The sequence below is a fragment of the Phyllopteryx taeniolatus genome, chromosome 11, assembly GCF_024500385.1.
Source record: "Phyllopteryx taeniolatus isolate TA_2022b chromosome 11, UOR_Ptae_1.2, whole genome shotgun sequence".
NCBI lineage: Eukaryota > Metazoa > Chordata > Actinopteri > Syngnathiformes > Syngnathidae > Phyllopteryx > Phyllopteryx taeniolatus.
The window spans coordinates 25,856,874-25,875,975 of NC_084512.1; the positions used below are offsets into that span (position 1 = coordinate 25,856,874).

At 43.2% G+C, this 19,102-nt stretch overlaps 1 protein-coding gene across 4 annotated transcripts in view; it reads right to left on the reverse strand.

Moving 5' to 3' along the window:
• Positions 1-970: 970 nt before the first annotated feature.
• b3gnt2b (UDP-GlcNAc:betaGal beta-1,3-N-acetylglucosaminyltransferase 2b) overlaps positions 971-19,102 on the reverse strand; it is a 28,452-nt gene continuing 10,320 nt past the window's right edge. For all 4 annotated transcript variants that reach the window (XM_061789336.1, XM_061789334.1, XM_061789335.1 and 1 more), the window contains exons 2-3: positions 14,407-14,535; positions 971-6,925 (exon numbers count right to left, since the gene is read on the reverse strand). In XM_061789336.1, the coding sequence (XP_061645320.1) occupies positions 5,720-6,910 (1,191 nt within the window). In that variant the 5' untranslated portion in view covers positions 6,911-6,925; positions 14,407-14,535 and the 3' untranslated portion in view covers positions 971-5,719. The remainder of the gene's footprint in view (positions 6,926-14,406; positions 14,536-19,102) is intronic.

Here is a 19,102-nt window from a genome sequence, read left to right on the forward strand (position 1 = left end):
CTTCTTTAAGAAACGTGTCCCAGTACTTTTGAGCCACAGTGAGTTGGACTTTTTGGAGCTTCAAAAGTGTCATTAAAGACTTCCTGTATGGTGATCCTGCTCTTTGGGGGGAAAAAATGGCGATTGGGATCTTCTGAGTCACTCCCTCCATATGCTCAGCACATGTGCTTTTTCCTCCATTTTGTGAGATCAGGTCACGGAATTCCAGGGAATAAACAAGCTTAGTGTTCAAGTTGACACTTTTAAAAAGAATCCTTTGACACCGGTTTCTCCTGAGCAACCGCAAATGCACCATTTTGTGGATTTATGCATTGCTGCCCTCTCTCGGCGATAGTCGAGCACTGCACAAAGCAAGTACAGGGTTCCTTTTTGATTTACAGTACAGTGGTGCCTTGAGATAAGAGCGACCCGATTTATGGGTTTGTTTTGCCGAATTTCTGCTTTTTAAATGGACATTATTGTAATATTGAAAAATGTTCACCTCATAATTACAACTTGACTCATTCAAATATTCCATCCATCCATCCATCCCGAGGTCGGGTCGCGGGGGCAGTAGCTTTAGCAGGGATGCCCAGATCGAGAAATCGAGAGCTTCGCCTTTCGGCTTAGCTCCTTCCGTACCACAACGGACCGATACAAAGTCCGCATCACAGCAGACGCCGCACCGATCCGCCTGAGAGACCCCAGACTCTGCTTCCTCATGGGAAGGCGCGTCGGTGGAATTGAGGTCTTCGAAGTCGAGGTCAGCAGCGCCCCATCCCCACTATACACAGTGTTGATGGTGCACTGCTTCCCCTTCCTGAGACGCCGGACGGTGGACCAGAGTCTTCCTCGAAGGAACATGAGCAAAGGTCTGTCGGAGGTGGGAGTCAGAGAGAGAGAGAGAGAGAGAGAGAGAGAGAGAGAGAGAGAGAGAGAGAGAGAGAGAGAGAAGAAAAAAAAAAAAAAAAAAAAAAAAGAGGACGGAAGCTCCTGGGTGTCTTACGTTTATTTGTGTCAACAATAAAAACACAGAAAACAGCACAATGTAATAAAAAAACAACAAAATACACAATTACAGAAAGAATCAAAATGATAACAAAAAAGCAGTCGCACTTACATTTCACCTTTGACACATCCGAACCACAAACATCAGGCACAGATTTGGTCTACGACAATCTTGAAACTAGAGCCGGGACAACATACCGATATCGTGATGTATCGTATCAATGTCTTTTACAGGTACAGCAAATCAAATTGTTACGGTTCCATTTGCCTTTGATAAAAACACTTATCACATAATCGCAATATTGTATAGTATCGCACCTCTAGTTCGTACAAGCACAATTGTCGTTTGTGCTTGAAAAATTATTAAAGATGAATGAAAAATTCATTCGTCTTTACCCTGAGTGCAGCTTTCCTTCTAAAATATTTAAATACACTACTCGCAAAAAGTTAGGGTGTTGGGTGGAATTTCACCTTAAAATCCTAATATCCTGAAATTTATGCGAGGAGTGTATGTACATCCAGTATACGTACTGAATATTCTTTATTCTTCAACCTCACGCAACAAATGGCTAATACCAGTGTTTTTACGTCACAAGACGAGAGAAAAAAAGCCAGCCAAGAAACAGCGAGCGTCAAAAAAGAGCAGCGATGACTTTGAATGTAAACAATTCAAGTAATCGATCGTCACGGGATACGACATCATCTCTTAACGAACAAAAACAACCCAGACCATAAGTCCTTAAATCATTGTTATACTGTAGAAATGTTTACGTGATTGTCCTATGTGAGCGAGAACATAAATAAGGTGGTATTTAACGACAAAAACATGCTAACCACTTAGCCTTACAGCAGCTCATTTGACTGACCTGACCAGCAGGGGGAGTCCTAATCACGACCCACTTTCACACAAGTCAGTCCGCTTTTTAATCTTTTGGAATATTTTTTTTTATTTATATTGGTAATACTGAAGACCACGACGAGCAAAGTTAATCGACACCAAGCGTCTCTGACGATGCAGCGATAAGTCACTTAGCAGATTTATTGGAAATCAGCTCAAATCACGACATTTCGTATGTCAAATCCATCCTTCCGATTCCGAAATAACATGTCAACATATAGCGCTTGGAGGGGGAAAAAAAAAAAAAAAAAGAAGTGTTTTAAGAAGGGAGCAACGACAACCAAGATGTGAGCGTATAAATTTACGCATTATGCTAGCGCGCATATCAGGAAAAAGGGCAGGCATTAGCAATGTCAGTTGATTTCAACCTCGGGTTAGCATCTGACTTTTATCTAAAATTAGGTAGATAATGAACGTACGCAACAGCAACAGTCTAAGACGTGAAAGTCCCCCCCCCCCCCTTTTTTTTTTTTTAAATAAATTTAAGGTAGCCCAAATTCACAAATTATGTGCGTCAAATTAATCCTTCTGATTCCAAAATAACTACACAATTGCATATATTATACGTAATACATTTTAAAATGTTTATGTAGCGCAAGCGCCGACAACCGAGGCACGCACATATAAAGTCACAATTTACACTAGCGTAGATATCGCAAATGGGAAATTTTTGGATTAGCAATGTGAGGAGTTAATTTTTCGCTGTGTGAACGTTAATATCTCTGACTTTTACATTTCGTAATATAAATAAAGTGCATGCTAGACACCTTGTGTCTCCAACAAGTAAGCGATAAGGCACTTTTATTTTTTCTAAATCTAAAATCGGCCTAAATTCCATATTAACGTACTTCCATACGTCCAATCGATACTTCTTATTGTGAAAAAACTACATCCTAGCGTATAGTGCCACATATATTTTTAATTTTTAAGTAGTGAGGGTACAGACGACAGAGGTCGTCAATGTCGGTAGTTGATTTCTGTTTTGTTAGCGTGATAGCTTTTACACAGCGCAACGTACATAAAGTGCGTACGCGACACCTAGCGTGTCTGACGAGTCAGTGACAAGTCACTTTTTTTTCTTAAATTGGAAATCGGCCGCAAATTCCAACACTGTGTTCATCAAATAGGTCCTTCTGATACCGAAATAAAAACGAGCGTAGATCGTAGGGCATTTAAAAAAAACAAAAACATTTAGTATACGTACCAACAACCAAAGTGTGAACATAAAAATTCACTGTTCACGCTAGCGCAGATATCGAAAATGGGAAGCATTAGCATTAGCAATATTGGGGAGGGTTAGCATCTGACTTTAACTGACTTTAAGTACATAAAGTGAGTCAAAGACCATTCACACGATGGACACTTGTACGATTATGATTAATTCTGCGTTTTCCGAAACTAAAAAGTGATCATGTATGAACAAATTAGTTTATTCGTCATATCAGAAACATGGAAAATTAGATTTCTGATCATTTTCTGATAACTCACCAAAACTGTCCCAGACAACTTTTTGACGCAACACTAACTTTCCAGTTCGTAAGGGTTAACGTCCGACTTTCCGTACATAAAGTGAGTTGGAGATCATTTGTACAATGAAAATCAATTCTGCATTTTCCGAAACTAAAAGTGTGTCCTTGTATAAACAAATTTATTTGAATCTGAGACAGAAAAACAATCTGACTCTCATTCTCTCTCCCCCTTCCGAACGCACAGAATTGCTATTACAAACTTTTTAACGGCAACATTTTGCCCGGGAAGATAACGCTAACTTTTATGATTTCAAATTTGTAGGATTTCTTCACTGCTTTATCGCCGAATTTTGGCATCGCAAACACTTGTTTTCCACAAGCAGACTGACAAAGTTAACGTCTCCAGCATTTACCTTTTACAAACACTACGGCCGACGCCCTGCGGGCTGCGCTAGGAGGACGGACTAGCAGCGCAAACTAAGCCTCCAGCCACCAGGAATATAAAACAACAAGTTACCATAGCAACATTTATAATCAATAACATGTTTTTCACAATGGAAAGCTGTTTAAGCATTTACTGTATTCCATATCCTTGATATCCAGATAGCTCTTTGTCCTCACCAGGAAGACAATTCAGCACACTAGTAGAATGACAATGTCTTTACTAGTAACTTCCCCCCCCCCCCCCACTACTAGTACCACTTTTGGCCTACATGTATGCAATTAAACTTTACCAGTGAACTACTGCGCTGCACTAATGACATTCTACTAGTATGCCAAAGTTGTCCAAATAGTGTGCAGAAATGTCAAACAGAAAAAACTTTACTAGTAAGACAGTGGTACTACTAGTGCACCCTTATCATTTGACTAGTGCGCTGAATTGCCTTAGTCGTGACAACAAAGAGAAGACAAAGACTTGGACCTTAAGATGGATATCAAATAAATGCTCAAATGGTTTTATGAAAAGCCGTCCTTACTAGTGACACTATAAAAATTCTACTAGTTATCTAGCATTTCACGAGTAGTACGATTAGCGCGCCTGTCAACTAGTGCAGGTTTGCCTCACTAGTAACATGCAGTTGTCCTACGAGTATGCCAGAGTTGTCCTACTCGTGTGCAGAAGTGTCATACATTCCGTTAGCCGAATAGCATAGTTGCCGAAGTCCTGTTTGAACGTTTCTGGAAAACAAGTAAATGCATTTATAGCCCGCACATTGGCATTTTGCTATTAGGCGAACAATTTATTTGAAACTTTTTCGAGATCTTTGTGAAAAGATAAGGAATAAGAATACCGCAAATTTTCCAGCGTCCGAGGTAGTATCAGGAACGGGACGGCGGCTGTGAGAAAAAAATAATCACGGAAATAGCCGTGACGCGGGTGTCAAGTTCAACAGCGGACATTGATAACAAATTTGCGGGATTCTGCATCTCTACGTGAAAGGCACAGGTCACTAAAACAAGTTCGTCTCTGAAATGGCAATTTTGCTCCAATGGGGTATCGTCTGAAAGAATACAGAATGGGGTTGTTGAGTCAACCATTTTCCATTTTCCGAGGTAGCGTGACGGGCAGGACAGCGGCTTTGTGAAAGGGGAACAGCGGTCGTCGCGTCTAATTCAACACCAAACGCATTTCTCTAATATAATTCACCGTTTGCAGTGTGAGATCATACACACGGTTGTGTCGAAAGGCACAGGTCGGTAAAATAATTCCGTCTCTGATTCACCAAATTTCCGCGCAAACCCTGTGTGAAAGGGGACACTGACGACAACAGTTCGGACGACGTTACCTCGCTTAAATTTTTCAGGTATATTCCGATATAATACAGCATTTTTGATGCCCCACCCCAGTGGCGAGCAGAGACAGTGTTAAAGCGTTATAAATAGTTACAGCCGTATAAATATGACACAACTTTGGTTCAAGCTCTGTACAGCAAAGCGAGAAAATCAAGTTTAAAAAAAAGAACGGCGCCGCTTCACGATAAGGGGACCCTCAAATGGGATTTTAACTCTTAATGATTTAGGACTGAGGAATACATTGATAGAAGTCATGTGAGAAGATTTATATACGTACTTGAGGTGTGGGAAACACACAGCCTGAACCTTGTTCTTAGGGTTAGGGTTGCGATAACGGTCGCAGGGTACGGGTAATGCTGTAATCCTGCATTAATCATTCAGAATGTACCATTTGTAGGAATACCCTTACTGTAAAATGGCTGCCAAAAATACTCTGGTGATCATAAATGGAGCAAACCTTTCCAGGCTGAAGGTCCGAGCAAGCACAATGACAAGCTGCCAACTTCTAAAAGTCAGAACCCGCCCCACTGCTCAAAATAATGGTCTGACCCTTCGTATGGGTGGGCGCCCTCTACTGGCAGTTGAGGTCTGGCTGGTTGAGCCAGGACCAGATCTGGATCATCTCCTGCGGCGTGCGGGGGTGGACCAGCATCAGGCCCTTGTAGGCGCACGGGTTGGTGCGGTACTTCTCCTCGATATTGAAGGTCCTGAAGCCCTTGTGCTTCTCGGGGGCCAGCCCCATCTTCATCAGGCACATGCCCGTGTAGACGTCATCGATGGGGTAGAGCGCGACGCGGCGGGAGCCGTTGTGCAGGCGGGCGGCGACGCTGGCCGAGTACAGGTAGCCTCCGCCGCCGGCGTACGGCGGATATGAGCCGATGTACATGCTCTCCGGGATGAAGTACTTCACCTTCTTGTCCCGGTGCGGCCCCGCATTGGTGATGACATCGCCTACGAAAAGGTCGGCGGCTTTGGACGGCGACAGCCCGCCCAGGAAGGTCAGGATGGCGTAGGTGTTGACGAAGACGTCGTCGTCGCCCTTAAAGATGAAGTTGGCTCCGGGGCAACGTGACTGGATCCAGTCCAGGAAAAGAACCTCCTTAATGGTCAGGTTGAAGAAGGAGTCCCGGTAGTCCCACTGGATGATGTCCCGGTGCTGGTCGCTCTCGTAGCTCAGCATCGCCGACAGGTCCGGGTAGTGGTCCCCTGCCGTGGTCTGGCCCAGGAGAAAGACGGTGACCACGGTCCGGTTGGCGACCGCACCCGCCTGGCCCCACGACTGGCGGATGGCCTGACGCCGGTCGAAATGCGGCGCCAGGGACTTGACGGCTAGCAGCAGGAAGGGCGGCTCCCGGCAGATGTCCGGCTGGTCTACCAGGACCGCGTAATAGCGGCAGTGCATGTAGAGTACGAAGTCCTTGAAGCGCAAGGGTAGGGAGTTGTAGTCTTTCACCTGAGTAGTCACCCTGCCGTCCGGCTGGCAGGCGTCAAAAGACACGCGGGTTTCGTTGAGCCATTCGGGCAAGTCAGCGACGCTGTAATTGGCGAGGATGGGGTTGTTCCAGAAGTCCAGAACCTGCTGCTGGCGGTTCCAGTAGCCTGAGCTGGGAGTGAGCTTGCTCCAGAAGGGCTTGGAGGGGACCCGCACCTTGAACTGGAAGCCCTTTTCCCGCCCGCCGTGTCGGGAGACCAGGATGAAGATGAAGATGTTGACCATCATCACAGTCACCAGAACCTTCAGCCTCAACCGCAGCAGCGCCATGACGCCGTTGCGCACCTGAACACACAAACGTTCACATTTTGACATCTGGAAAAAGATAATAAAATGACTTACTGTGTAATTTCAGGAATGGCTTACTGTTTTGTGGTTCTATTCATGATCGACAGACCTACCAATTGTCATGTTTCTAAATAGAATCTGGCTTCAGGGACTGAATTTTCAAGATATTCCAGTAGAACAGGTTTCTCTGAAAGAGTGCTGAAAATTCCCCAAATGACCTTAAAATGATAGCTTTAGACTAAAATGGCACACTTCCCGTGACCCTTCAGGCATGCCTTCTATAGGTCTACAAATGATAGACCTTCTGGGGCTGAATTTTCAAAATATTCCAGTAGAAGCTTGTCTTTGAAGGACCCCTAGATAATTGCTGTAATGATCCTAAAATGCCTGCTTCAAAACAAATTGCCAAACTCCTGTCTCTTTTAGGGCATGGGTTTTTTTCAACTATTTGTGTTGGTCTACCAGCGATAGACTAGCCTAACATATTTTAGGTGAAACTGGCTTCAGGAGCTGAATTTTCAAAACATTCTGGTCGAAGCTCGTCTTGAAATGACTGTAAAACGGCTGCTGGAAACCACAATGAATGACATCCTGTGTCTTTTCCGACATGATTTCAGACTTTTGTGGGTCGGGCTTACCACATTTCATGCTGCTAAGGGAAACAAGCTTCAGGGGCTGAAATTTGTAAATATTGCAATAGAAGCTTGCCTTTGGAGGACCCCTTGATAATTGCCTAAATGACACTAATATGGCCACTTCAAAACAAATTGGAAGACTTCCTGTGTCTTTTGGAGCATAGTTTGCGGAGACTTTTTAGTGGGTCTACTCATGATAGACACACCTATCAAATTTCATACTGCTGACTGAATCTGTCTCTGGGGGCTGAGTTTTCAAAGAATTCTGGGGAACACCACTGAGCCAATTTTTGAGAGTCACGCCTGCAACACGTGCTAAATATACATTTTAACCAGGATAAACACTGCTGGCAGATCTGGTGATTTTTTTCAGTCCGTGAACGTCCCTTTAAAATTATTATTATTATTTTTTTTAATAAATGGTACTTTGCGGGTCATGTATCAGTCAAGCATAACATGGCTCTCTCACACTAATGGCCGACTGCCCAACTGATTGTGCAATCAAAGTCTGAGCAAACTCCAATGCAAATCAATAAATAACCAGACCAGAATATGTCTTTGGCTGCAGGTGCATTGCGATGCGCTCCAATGTGCTTGTCAATGAATTCGTTTGCCCTATAAAAAAAGGGACTTTCACAAAGCCGGCAGGGGCCGATTGGATGCAGGCCAAAATAAACAAAATAAAACAATTGAGGTGCTTTTCAAAAGATTCAGCGCGCCCGCAACCCTTGTGAGGATAAGCTGTACAGAAAATGGATGGATGGATGGATACAGTATAACGTAGACAAGTATATACAATAAATAAACAAGTCATGTAAATAGACACATTGCTCCATCTTGTGATCGGATCGATGATCGGTTATCGTTTTTTTTTTTTTTTTTTTTTTTTAAACTTGCTGATCAGTGATCGGCCCCAAAAATCCTGATCGTGTAAAGCCTATTTATAAGCCAGCACATTTCCGGTAAAAGTGTAATTATCCGGTACTATCTCCCCTTGTTGGGTTCTGCATACAAAAGGTACATGGAAAAATGTCAGGTGAAAGGCCGTAATGTTCTGGTAATATCCACGTTGTTGGGACCTGCATAAAAAGGCACAGTGCAACTAAACTGCAATAATATTAGTCATTTTTCACAGAGCATAAATAATATATGCCTGTGAGTATTGTTATACCCTCTCTCTCTCTCTATGTGGTGCTGCACCATTTGTGTAAAAAAAACCCAGTTGTTTGCTAAAGTGGCAAGAGCGAGTCTCATTTCTTCTTCTCCCTGGATTTTTGAGTGAAAGTGAAAATTATAGTAGCTTGCCAGCCGCTCTGAGAGGTAGCTCACATTAGCGTTCAAGTTTGTACATGTTAGTAATTAATTTCACTGCCAGTGCTCCATGTTAACATGGATTATTGCATTCAACAGCCGTCAATGGCAGTGAATGAGTTAACGCAGAGTCGAGTCAAACAGTGTGGGGCAATGAGGTAACTCAAGTCTGATTGATCAAAGTGGATAACAGGCCGCTTCCTCTCCAGTGGACTCCTAGCAACAAGTCTGCACTCTGACAAAATGATTGTTTACCTTCCTTTTCCCACCCCGTCCCCTTACGTGTAAACACAACAGAGCAGAAAACTCAAAACATCAGTCAGGCGAGATTTGACCAGTTAAACGTTGCAATTACAACTCACACTCGACTCGCATTTGACTTCCAATCCTTGTTTCAACTTATTCTAGCAATGTGATGAGTGGAAGCCATCTTTGTGGAATTATCTAAAAATAAAAAATAAAAATGTAAAAAACATGTAATGAGCACCTTTAAAATCCTCCGTAAATAAATTCACGGAAAAAACAATTGATGATTAAAAGTACATGAGCTATTCTACTGCCCTCACTACTCTTCTTGTGAGAATGTTTCACTTGCGCTATTTAAGTCAGGTTTTCAGGGGAAGGGACACCATTTCAAATGTCACGGTAATTTTTACGCGTCGACTTGCCGAACCACACGGAATTTTAGCTTTGAGACTTTTCAGCTAATCACAGAAGTGGTTCCCCGAGTAGCGGACGAAAAAAATGGTCAAGGAGATATTTTGAGAAATAATCAAGTTATACTGTTTTACTCAAATCTGAAGACGTTTTTTGACCATATTTTCTATAGGCGATATCACACATTAACATTCCCCAAAAAGGCCATTTTTTTCCGACATATGATTTTCAGGATTTTTGGCGCATTACACTCAGGAGGAAGTGGTCATTCTAACCAGACTTAGCATTTTGACGGACTGTCATTTTTGTGAAATTTTGTCATGTTGCTACCTTGTCGCTACGCATATCCCAAAAAATTCCATTGTTTGTTACCCCCATGTACCACACACATCCCTGATCTCAACATATGCAGAACACAGCTTACGTTTGCACTTATACACTACACAACTTGCGTTACTCATTTCCCCTGATGTACTACCCTACTTGCGTCCCTCGTTCCAGCACGACTTGCATACTCTATAAAACTTCCATCCCTCGTTTTCCCAATGCACGACACTACTTCTATTCCTCGTTTCAGTGATACATCGCAGCATGATTTCCATTCCTCATTTCTCCCTCAACTTTGGCAAGACTTACATTACTCGTTTCCCTCCACACAATTTGCGTTCCTCATTTCAAACTGTACACTGCACGACTTATTTCCCCCTACACACTACGAGGCATGCGATCTTCGTTTTGGCTGACTTGAAACATTTAAGTGGCATAGCGTATGCCCAGCTTCTCTAAGACAACCACAAGACATGGCTTTTTCTCCACATACCGCCTCCTTTTCCTTTTCCCTGTAGAATAATTACCTTCTTGTTCCCAGCATACATGCACACACACACACACACACACACACACACACACAAACAAGACGACTCCTGGGATTTGAGGGAACAAGCATCGGGGAGGAGGGAGGTAGTCCGAAGAAGACAGCCCAACAACATGTTGACAAGAGCGGAGCTTCCCGACGCCTCATTAAACGCCAGCATTGCCAAGCTAAACACACCTAACCTGGCAGCGCCCGCATAACTGCACTTACAAGAAGGTGCAGGAGTTTGCCCTCAGATTTCACCCTCCAGTGTAGTCACATTGGTCACTGCGGAACGCCACAATCATTTATCATTTTCACACAGCTTTGATACGACACTGACACGACCTCTGAAAACAGGAAGCCCCCAGACTGGGGAGGCATTCGTCCCTCCCATTGGGTCTGCGAATTTACGTAGAACAGCGACAAGGAGGAGAAAAAGTCTTCAATTTGATAAGCATCTAAAGCAGGGGTGGGCAAACGTTTGCACTCGGATTGGTTTTTAAAATATACAGATGCGCCACGTCATTCGTAGACAAGGTTTATAAAAGTTTGGGGTTAAAATGTGTCTGTAAAACTTGTTACATTAACAATTATCTGTAACTAATTTGATTACAATTATTGAACAAATGGAACATTTTTAAAATGAAATTACAGTTAAATGTTTATAAAGAATTTTTTTTCTAATTGGGAAATTGATTTATTGTAAATAAAAATTCTAAAATGCTAATATAAAGATCCACCCATCCATCCATTTTCTGAGCCGCTTCTCACGCGGGTCGCGGGCGTGCTGGAGCCCATCCCAGCTATCATCAGGCAGGAGGCGGGGCACACCCTGAACTGGTTGCCAGCCAATCGTAGAGCCTAATATAAACAATTTTACACATACATTTTAGTTCACCATTGAGAATAAATTAATCAATAATTTAATGACTTTCCTTGGGCTCACCACCTGTGGGAGGGGCCATAGGGGTCGGGTGCAGTGCGAGCTGGGCGGTGGCCGAAGAAAGGGACCTTGGCGATCCGATCCCCGGCTACAGAAGCAGGTGTGCGTATACTTATTGCCCCCCGGCTCGGCGCCTGTACGTTGGGGTTCAGCCCGGTGGACGAGAGGGTTGCCGCCCTCTGCCTTCGGGTGGGGGGGACAGGTCCTGAACTGCTGTTTGTGCCTGTGCACCAAACAGCAGTTCAGAGTACCCACCCTTTTTGGAGTCCTTGGAGGGGGTGCTGGAGAGCGCTCCCGCTGGCGACTCCATCGTTCTGCTGGAGGACTTCAATGCTCACGCGGGCGATGACAGTGAGACCTGGAAGGGCGTGATTGGGAGGAACGCCCGCCACCCGATCAGAACCCGAGCTGTGTTCTGTTATTGGACTTCTGCGCTCGTCACGGATTGTCCATAATGAACACCATGTTCAAGCATAAGGGTGTCTACACGTGCACTTGGCACCAGGACACCCTAGGTCTCAGTTCGATGATCGACTTTATGGTCGAGTTATCGGACTTGCGGCCGCATGTCTTGGACACTCGGGTGAAGAGAGGGGCGGAGCTGTCAACTGATCACCACCTGGTGGTGAGTTGGCTCCGATGGTGGGGGAAGATGCCGGTCTGACGTGGCAGGCCCAAACGTATTGTGAGGGTCTGCTGGGAACGTCTGGCAGAATCCCCTGTCAGAAGGAGTTTCGACTCCCAACTCCAACAGAACTTTGCTCATGTTCCGGGGGAGGCGGGCAACATCGAGTCCGAGTGGACCATGTTCCGCGTCCCCATTGCAGAGGCGGCCGACCGGAGCTGTGGTCGTAAGGTGGTCGGTGCCTGTCGTAGCGCCAATCCCCGAGCCCGATGGTGGACACCAACGGTGAGGGATGCCGTCCGGTTGAAGAAGCAGTCCTATCAGGCCTTTTTGGACTGTGGGACTCGCAAGGCAGCTGATCGGTACCGGCTAGCCAAACGGAATGCAGCTTTGGTGGTCGCTGAAGCAAAAAACTCAGGCATGGGAGGAGTTCGGTGAGGCCACGGAGAACTACTTCCGGACGGCTTCGAGGAAATTCTGGTCCACCATCCGGTGTGTCAGGAGGAGGAAGCAATGCACCATCAACCCTGTGTTTAGTGGGGATGGGGTGCTGCTGAGCTCGACTCGTGACGTTGTGTATCACTTAAAATGTTGTTGACCAAGTCTGTTAGTTCCAGAATTGGCCGCTGTTGTTTACGAGCGCTGCGGCGCAATGCAATCATTCAATAAGTTAAATGAACAAGCAAGAAATTCAATATTAAATAATAGCTTTTTAATTAACCAATTTCAGTTGAGAAAATGGCTAAATAAATGCAACAAATATTACAGGATTCACGGTAATGTAACTGGTCAGTGGGCCGGATTAAAATTTGATTGAGCCATATGTGGTCCGTGGGCCATACTTTACCCAGTCCTGATCTACAACCATTTAAAGGTGAGATGAAGAACAGTCCTCAACCGCCCCCAAACCGACTCCATGAAACCAAACGCAACGGCTTTACCACTACTTCTGCTAAACACCACAAAATGGGGAAGCCCACAGATTGGTGGAGACACTGTAACTCGAAAGACGGTGAGCAGGCGGCACGAGGGGATGTTGCGCTCCATTATTTTCGCATGTATGGAACAATTTCAGAGGAAACGCGTCATAGTGGAAGTAATGCAACCACAACGGTTCCGCTGTTTGTCTGCCATTCAGGCCGCTGTATGAAATTAGACCCGAAGGTCCAAAAGAGATGCATTAAAAATAAATAAATCAAAATACAGGAAAAGGCACAGAAAATCCACCCTTTTGGTTTGAAGTCAACATTTTAGGCTCATTGTGGCCATCACGAGGGGTCCTCAGTGAGGCGATATGGTATCCACTTGAGTTCCTTGTTTTCCCTAAAAACTGCATGACTTACTTTCCTCATTAGCCCTCACACACTATGCTACTTGCGGTCCTTGTTTCTCTTTATTCACCACTCCTTTCGTTCATCATTTCTCCCTATGCAACACAACTCGGGGTTCTCGATCCCCCCCCCCCCTTACATACCGCGTTTCAACTTGTGCACTACACTACTTCTGTTCCTCGTTTTAACCTATACACTGTACGACTGGCATTGCTCATTTCCTCCTACACACTACTCTACTCACGTCCCACAACCACCTCATACGCTACATGACTTACATCCGGCGATTTCCCCTACACGAGTTGCAATCCTCGTTTTACACCCGTATATACTACGCCGGTTTTACTTATGTTTCTCATTTCACCCTTTACACTACACTACTTGCATTCCTCGTTTCAAATTGTACACTACACTAACTAGTGCATTTCTAATTCCAACCTATACCCCTTACACAATACACTCCCGACGTTCCACATTTGCCCCCTATACTTTACACGTCTTGCATTCCTCATTTCCCCCATACACCAGATGACTTACGTCTCACTTCCCCTACACCAGGTGTATTCAACTAAAATAAAAAAAAAATAGGACTGATGACTGAACAAGGACCATCTCGTGATTCTCTTTATTGTAACATTTTGTCGAATGATTGTGCTTTTCTGAAATGCCTTCTAGTTTAATTTGAATCTCATTACAAATACAATTGAATGTGTTTTGCCTGATCCTTCATGTTTTCTTTAAAGAATGAAACACGTTACAAACCTTGCGCCCGGGTAAACAAATTGTCAGCACAACTGTGTAATGTTCCCTCATTGACTAAATAGAAGTAGGCCTGCTAAACAAAAAGTGAAAATTAGCGCTTAAGTTCTGAAAAATAAAGAAAAAAAAATTGGAGGGTAGATAATAAAGACTTCCTTCATCCCATTCCGCTTCTTTTATTGCTTTAAATTCGTACAGTATTCCGATGTGAAAAGACCAAACCTCGGAAGGTACGCCACATTTAAATACATTCCACTGATTAATCTGTGCGCTAATGTGATTTGTACGTCATAAGGCTCGCTGTTCAAGCGTCTCTCTCTCTCTCCCTCTCTCTGAAGAAGGATGCATTGTGCTATCTTACCTGTGCTGCTGAGCGAGCCCTCGTCTCGTTGCAATGTCGCCTGTTGGCTCGCTTACCCCATACTTAGCTCCGCCCTGTGGGACAAGAGCAGGGGCGGGGGGTGTGGGGGGCTGCTGAGTGAGCTTGAACCTGGAAAACAAACAAACAAAATCAACGGCAGCATGTGAGCCGTAAAAATAGATAGGATGTGGTAGAAGTGGAAGGCCTGAATGACTTTCACTATCTTCCCCTTGATGTGATTACAGTGCTGATGACGGCTTCAGCACAGTGTGCCCCCTTCATCGTTTTAAACAGTGCTCACTCCAATTTAAATGCTTTATACTTAGGATACAATAGAAACTTACAATGACCGACATTGTGGCTTATCAGAGTCATTCTGTTTGTTGCTACTGTGCGTGGAAGGCAATTATTCAGAGTAATTTTGTTTATTTCTACTCTTCATGCAAGGTGACGGTATAATCATTCTTCTGTCAATTGGTCAATAATGAACTTTTTGCTGAATGCGGTCTTCTCAGCAGTAGGAAGCTTACACCGCTTGGAATTCAGCGTTCTCAAATCCAATCCAATCCCAGTGATTGAAAACAAGGTCGCAGATTAACCAGGGTGTTAACAGAGAACCAATACAAGAACTGCAGAAGACTCCAACAACATATTTTCTAACTTAAAGGTTTTTAGGGCAAGATGTTTAAAGCCTTCTTGTGACTAAACACACTGCAGCCAAATTGGTGACGCACACGAGAAGACACCAGACACAAAGTCTACCACTGGAAATTTTTTTTTTGGTGGTTAGATTAGTGGGTAGTTGGGGAAACTAGCACTGACACACTTTAGAAGACATACTTGTATCAATTAGGGGTGAGCCCTTTATTATGAGACAATTTTACAAGGATATTAAGATTTATGTCATGTAAACTGGAATTTACAGGAAAAGAAAAGTGTGTGAACAATAGCGTCTGTGAACACTCATCCTAAGAACCTGTATTTTCCATTGTTTGTTTTTTTGTTTCCCCCCCTCAAGCCATTTTTTTACATTTTTTTTCATGCACGTTGTTTGTATTTTTGTCGACTATGTTTACAATTATTACGGCGTTTGGTTACTTATCCCGTTCAATATATGGCTAAAGTACATTGGTGAGTGTGGGTTTCATTTTTTTGTTGTTGTTTTTTTTGTTTTTTTGCACTCCGGTCGAGCGGTGGCGTATCTCAAGCTCGCTTTTAAGTCACATTTCAGCTCACAACTCAAAACAAAGAAAAAATAAAGTATCAACCAAGTGACCACTCGTAACTCTTCCGTCAAGGCACCATTGCACAGCAGTATTGACGGCATTTTCGCGTAATCTCAATAATGCCAACGACGAAACCTGCGCCACAGACATGCTTTTCGTTTAATTGACCATCCACGCACGCACACAACTTGCAATTAACTCGTCTTAAGTGGGATCAAAGGCGCATAAGAGGATGCTAGGGCCCGAATGCGGGCACACCGGCGCCATAAATAGACAGGTGCCGCTTGAGCACCAAATATCTAGTCCGCGACACCATTCACGCTGCTGATGTCACACATGCACAGTGGATGTGTATTTTTTTGGCTAATACTGTTTTGACTCCAGAATATGTAGGTCTATGGCTGATATTTTTGTTTTGTTTATATTGGTTAATATTTTGCTTTCTCCTTAAAAACGTTTCTACTTTTTGTTAAGTACTTTTTTATTTTTCCATCTAATAATTGTGTATTTCTTTTCTAATAAGTTTATCTCATACTTTTGTATTTTTATTGGATTTTGTTTTTACATGTTCTTTTAGTATTTTTCTTCCCTAATGTGTGGATCTAATATCGTTTTCCCGCGAATAATTTAATATTCATTTGTAATTGCGTATTTTTAGTCTAATATTTATTTTTATGTTTTGTATTTTTCATCTTTTTTCATTTGTTTTGAGTGTCTCCGATTCAAACTGAAGTTTAATTTACGGGCCGGTGTGATCTTTGCTCCCCGACAGAGTACTTGTACTCTGTACAATGTGATACATTGCCACTTGGCGTGAATTTTAATGGGGCAGGCTCATCCAATAGCCACATCAATCCTCAGGCACTCAGCTTAAGCCAGCGACACAACGTTGCGTCAGCTGCCCACACATCTCCCCGGCGCGCTTTGAGATAGAACGGAATTTCTCATTATCAACAAATACTTGTCGGAGTGACTCCACTTGGCAGAGGTCATCTCTATGTATGGTGCGAGGCACTGACTGGAATCTAAACGAGAAGATGCATACGCAGACTCTGGGGTAACACCGTCGCATAAACATGCACGCTTTGATCCCAGGATATGACTCACGCACCTCGCTCGGCGTATCACGCAGTTGCGTTGCCGTTATCCCACCCTTGCTGGGCTTCACGTACTATGTAGAAAGTGCATTTTTCAGTTTTTTTCCAATTGTTGTGCCTAAAATGTTTAGGATTTTCATCGAATAATTTTTTTCTAATGGCGTATTTTTCATCATATGCGTTTCTATTTTTTTTCCTTAATACTTTTGTATTTTTCCCCATTTAATAATTGTACATTTTTTCTAATACGCATGTATTTTTCCATTTGTTTGTTTACATTTGTCTAATATTTTTGTATTTTCCCCCGAAAATGTTTTATTTTTTGTCTGATAATTTGGTTCCTCCCCGAATATTTTTTTTGCTAATATTTTAGTTCCCCAACCACTTTATCTCCTAATAATTTGGGGGGGATTTTCCCCAATACATTTTTTATATCTTTTGTCTAATTTTGTTTTGCTCCATTTTGTAATTGTCTATTTTTTCCCCCATCCCCCCCCCCCCGATAATATTCTTGTACTCGTCATGAAATTTTGAAGATATTGTCTGTTGTCCTCATATTTATTTGCCTAATATTATAGGGGATTTTCCACTATTTTCTGCTAAATTTTGGGCCTAATATTAGTTCATTTCAGTGCCTTGAGATATGACAATATTTTGTCTAATATTTAAAGGATTTTCACCAAATATTTACTATATATATATATATTATATATTTTGTCCCGCTGATATATTTTTGCGTACGTTTTTTTGTTTTTTTGTTTTTTTTTAAACTAACCAAGATCATTCTGGTCACTATCGTCCAATGTGAAATTTCCATAGAATTTTCCGTGTACACGAGCAAACGAGGAGCCATTAGGGAACCAGTCTGATGGGTTCCTGAGCAAATAGCGCAATATCCGGCCCCCGGCATCTGCTTATGAACTCGGGAGCAGCGAAACAAGTTACATCCTCAGGGAGCGGCGACAGGAAGGAGGGCGGAAGAATGGAGTACATAGCTGCAAAAGCCTTTGACAGATTTATATTTCAAGTAGAAATGGCAGAAGAGATCAATCTAGTTTTATTTGCAGATCTATAAGGAGTCGACAGGAAGGCGCTGCCAGCATACGGACACTTGTCCACTTTGTCAATTCACTGGGCGTGTCTCCATTTACATTGTCTTCTTGTTGTGTACTTGCGTGTTGGGTGTGCGCTTCAGCGGGGGAGCTGTCGGTATGCGGCCTATAATACACACCGCAACTCCGATATTCCCCAAACACGACAAACTCTCGGCGGAGTGACGCGTTTCACATAGCTGGGATGTATTTTAAGAACGTCCAATGCGACATTCGTGCCTGATGAAATGGGATGATGGAGTACAGTTACAACAAGTGGGTGAATCGTGTTAGGAAGTGGGGGTGTGGCTTCAAAACGTTTGGCAAAGGCTGCTGTAAAACGTCCAGACGAGGTTGCTTCACTTTTTAGGGCGAGTAAAGCCATGCGCCAACTCAGTTGGGATGTTCAAGGGAGTGTATGACTTATAATGTCTGGTAAAGGCCGCAATGAATTACTTTTTTTTTGTTTTGCTTTGTAAATTTGCTGCCGATTACTCTCGCTACTTTGTTTTTATTTTATTCTATTTTTTTTTTTTTTTTTTTTAAGTATATGTTCATGTACAGTATGCCATTTCACATCCCCGTACCGTATTTAGTATCGGTGCACAGTTGCCACATACACTGCCTGAAGTAGTACATTATGTACACAGATACTTTTGTTTGTATTGTTTTAATTCTTGTTTGCTGCTACTGACCACTTGGCTGCTGTGAAACCGGATTTTCCCCATTGCAAAACTAACAAAGGCTTATTATACTCACGTGAAATTTTTATAAAGTACAATATTATAGAGCGCTATTTCACATATTAAAAAAACAAATTTTTATTGGGTGGGGATTGGCCGCATACCGACAGCTTCATTTTCATGAAACACAAGCTGAGGGTGGCCCGCCTGTGCTACTGTCTCACATGACATGAAAACATAGTGTACACAAATCTATTTGCTTTCCAATCCAGACAAAAGACAAGTGTGGCGGCCATTTCAGGGTGCTTGTCTTTTTATTGCATTAGAGAATTGGGACGCACTTTGTTCGTGTTGAGCGCTGCCGGGAGTCCACTGTTATGTCAGCAGATCGGCGGCTAATGCACATTCGTGACGCCATTACCTGCTTGTTGTTCGCCACGTTTTGGGGGGGATAAAATGACAGTGGAGGATGTAAACTGTTGCGACTCCCACTGGACGTTTAGAAGTATAACAAACTAGTCAAAGCAAGCATTGTTTTCATCGTGTTTTATGTATAGACGACAATGTCAAAATGCTCTTGCTTCCCTCATCCTTGCCAT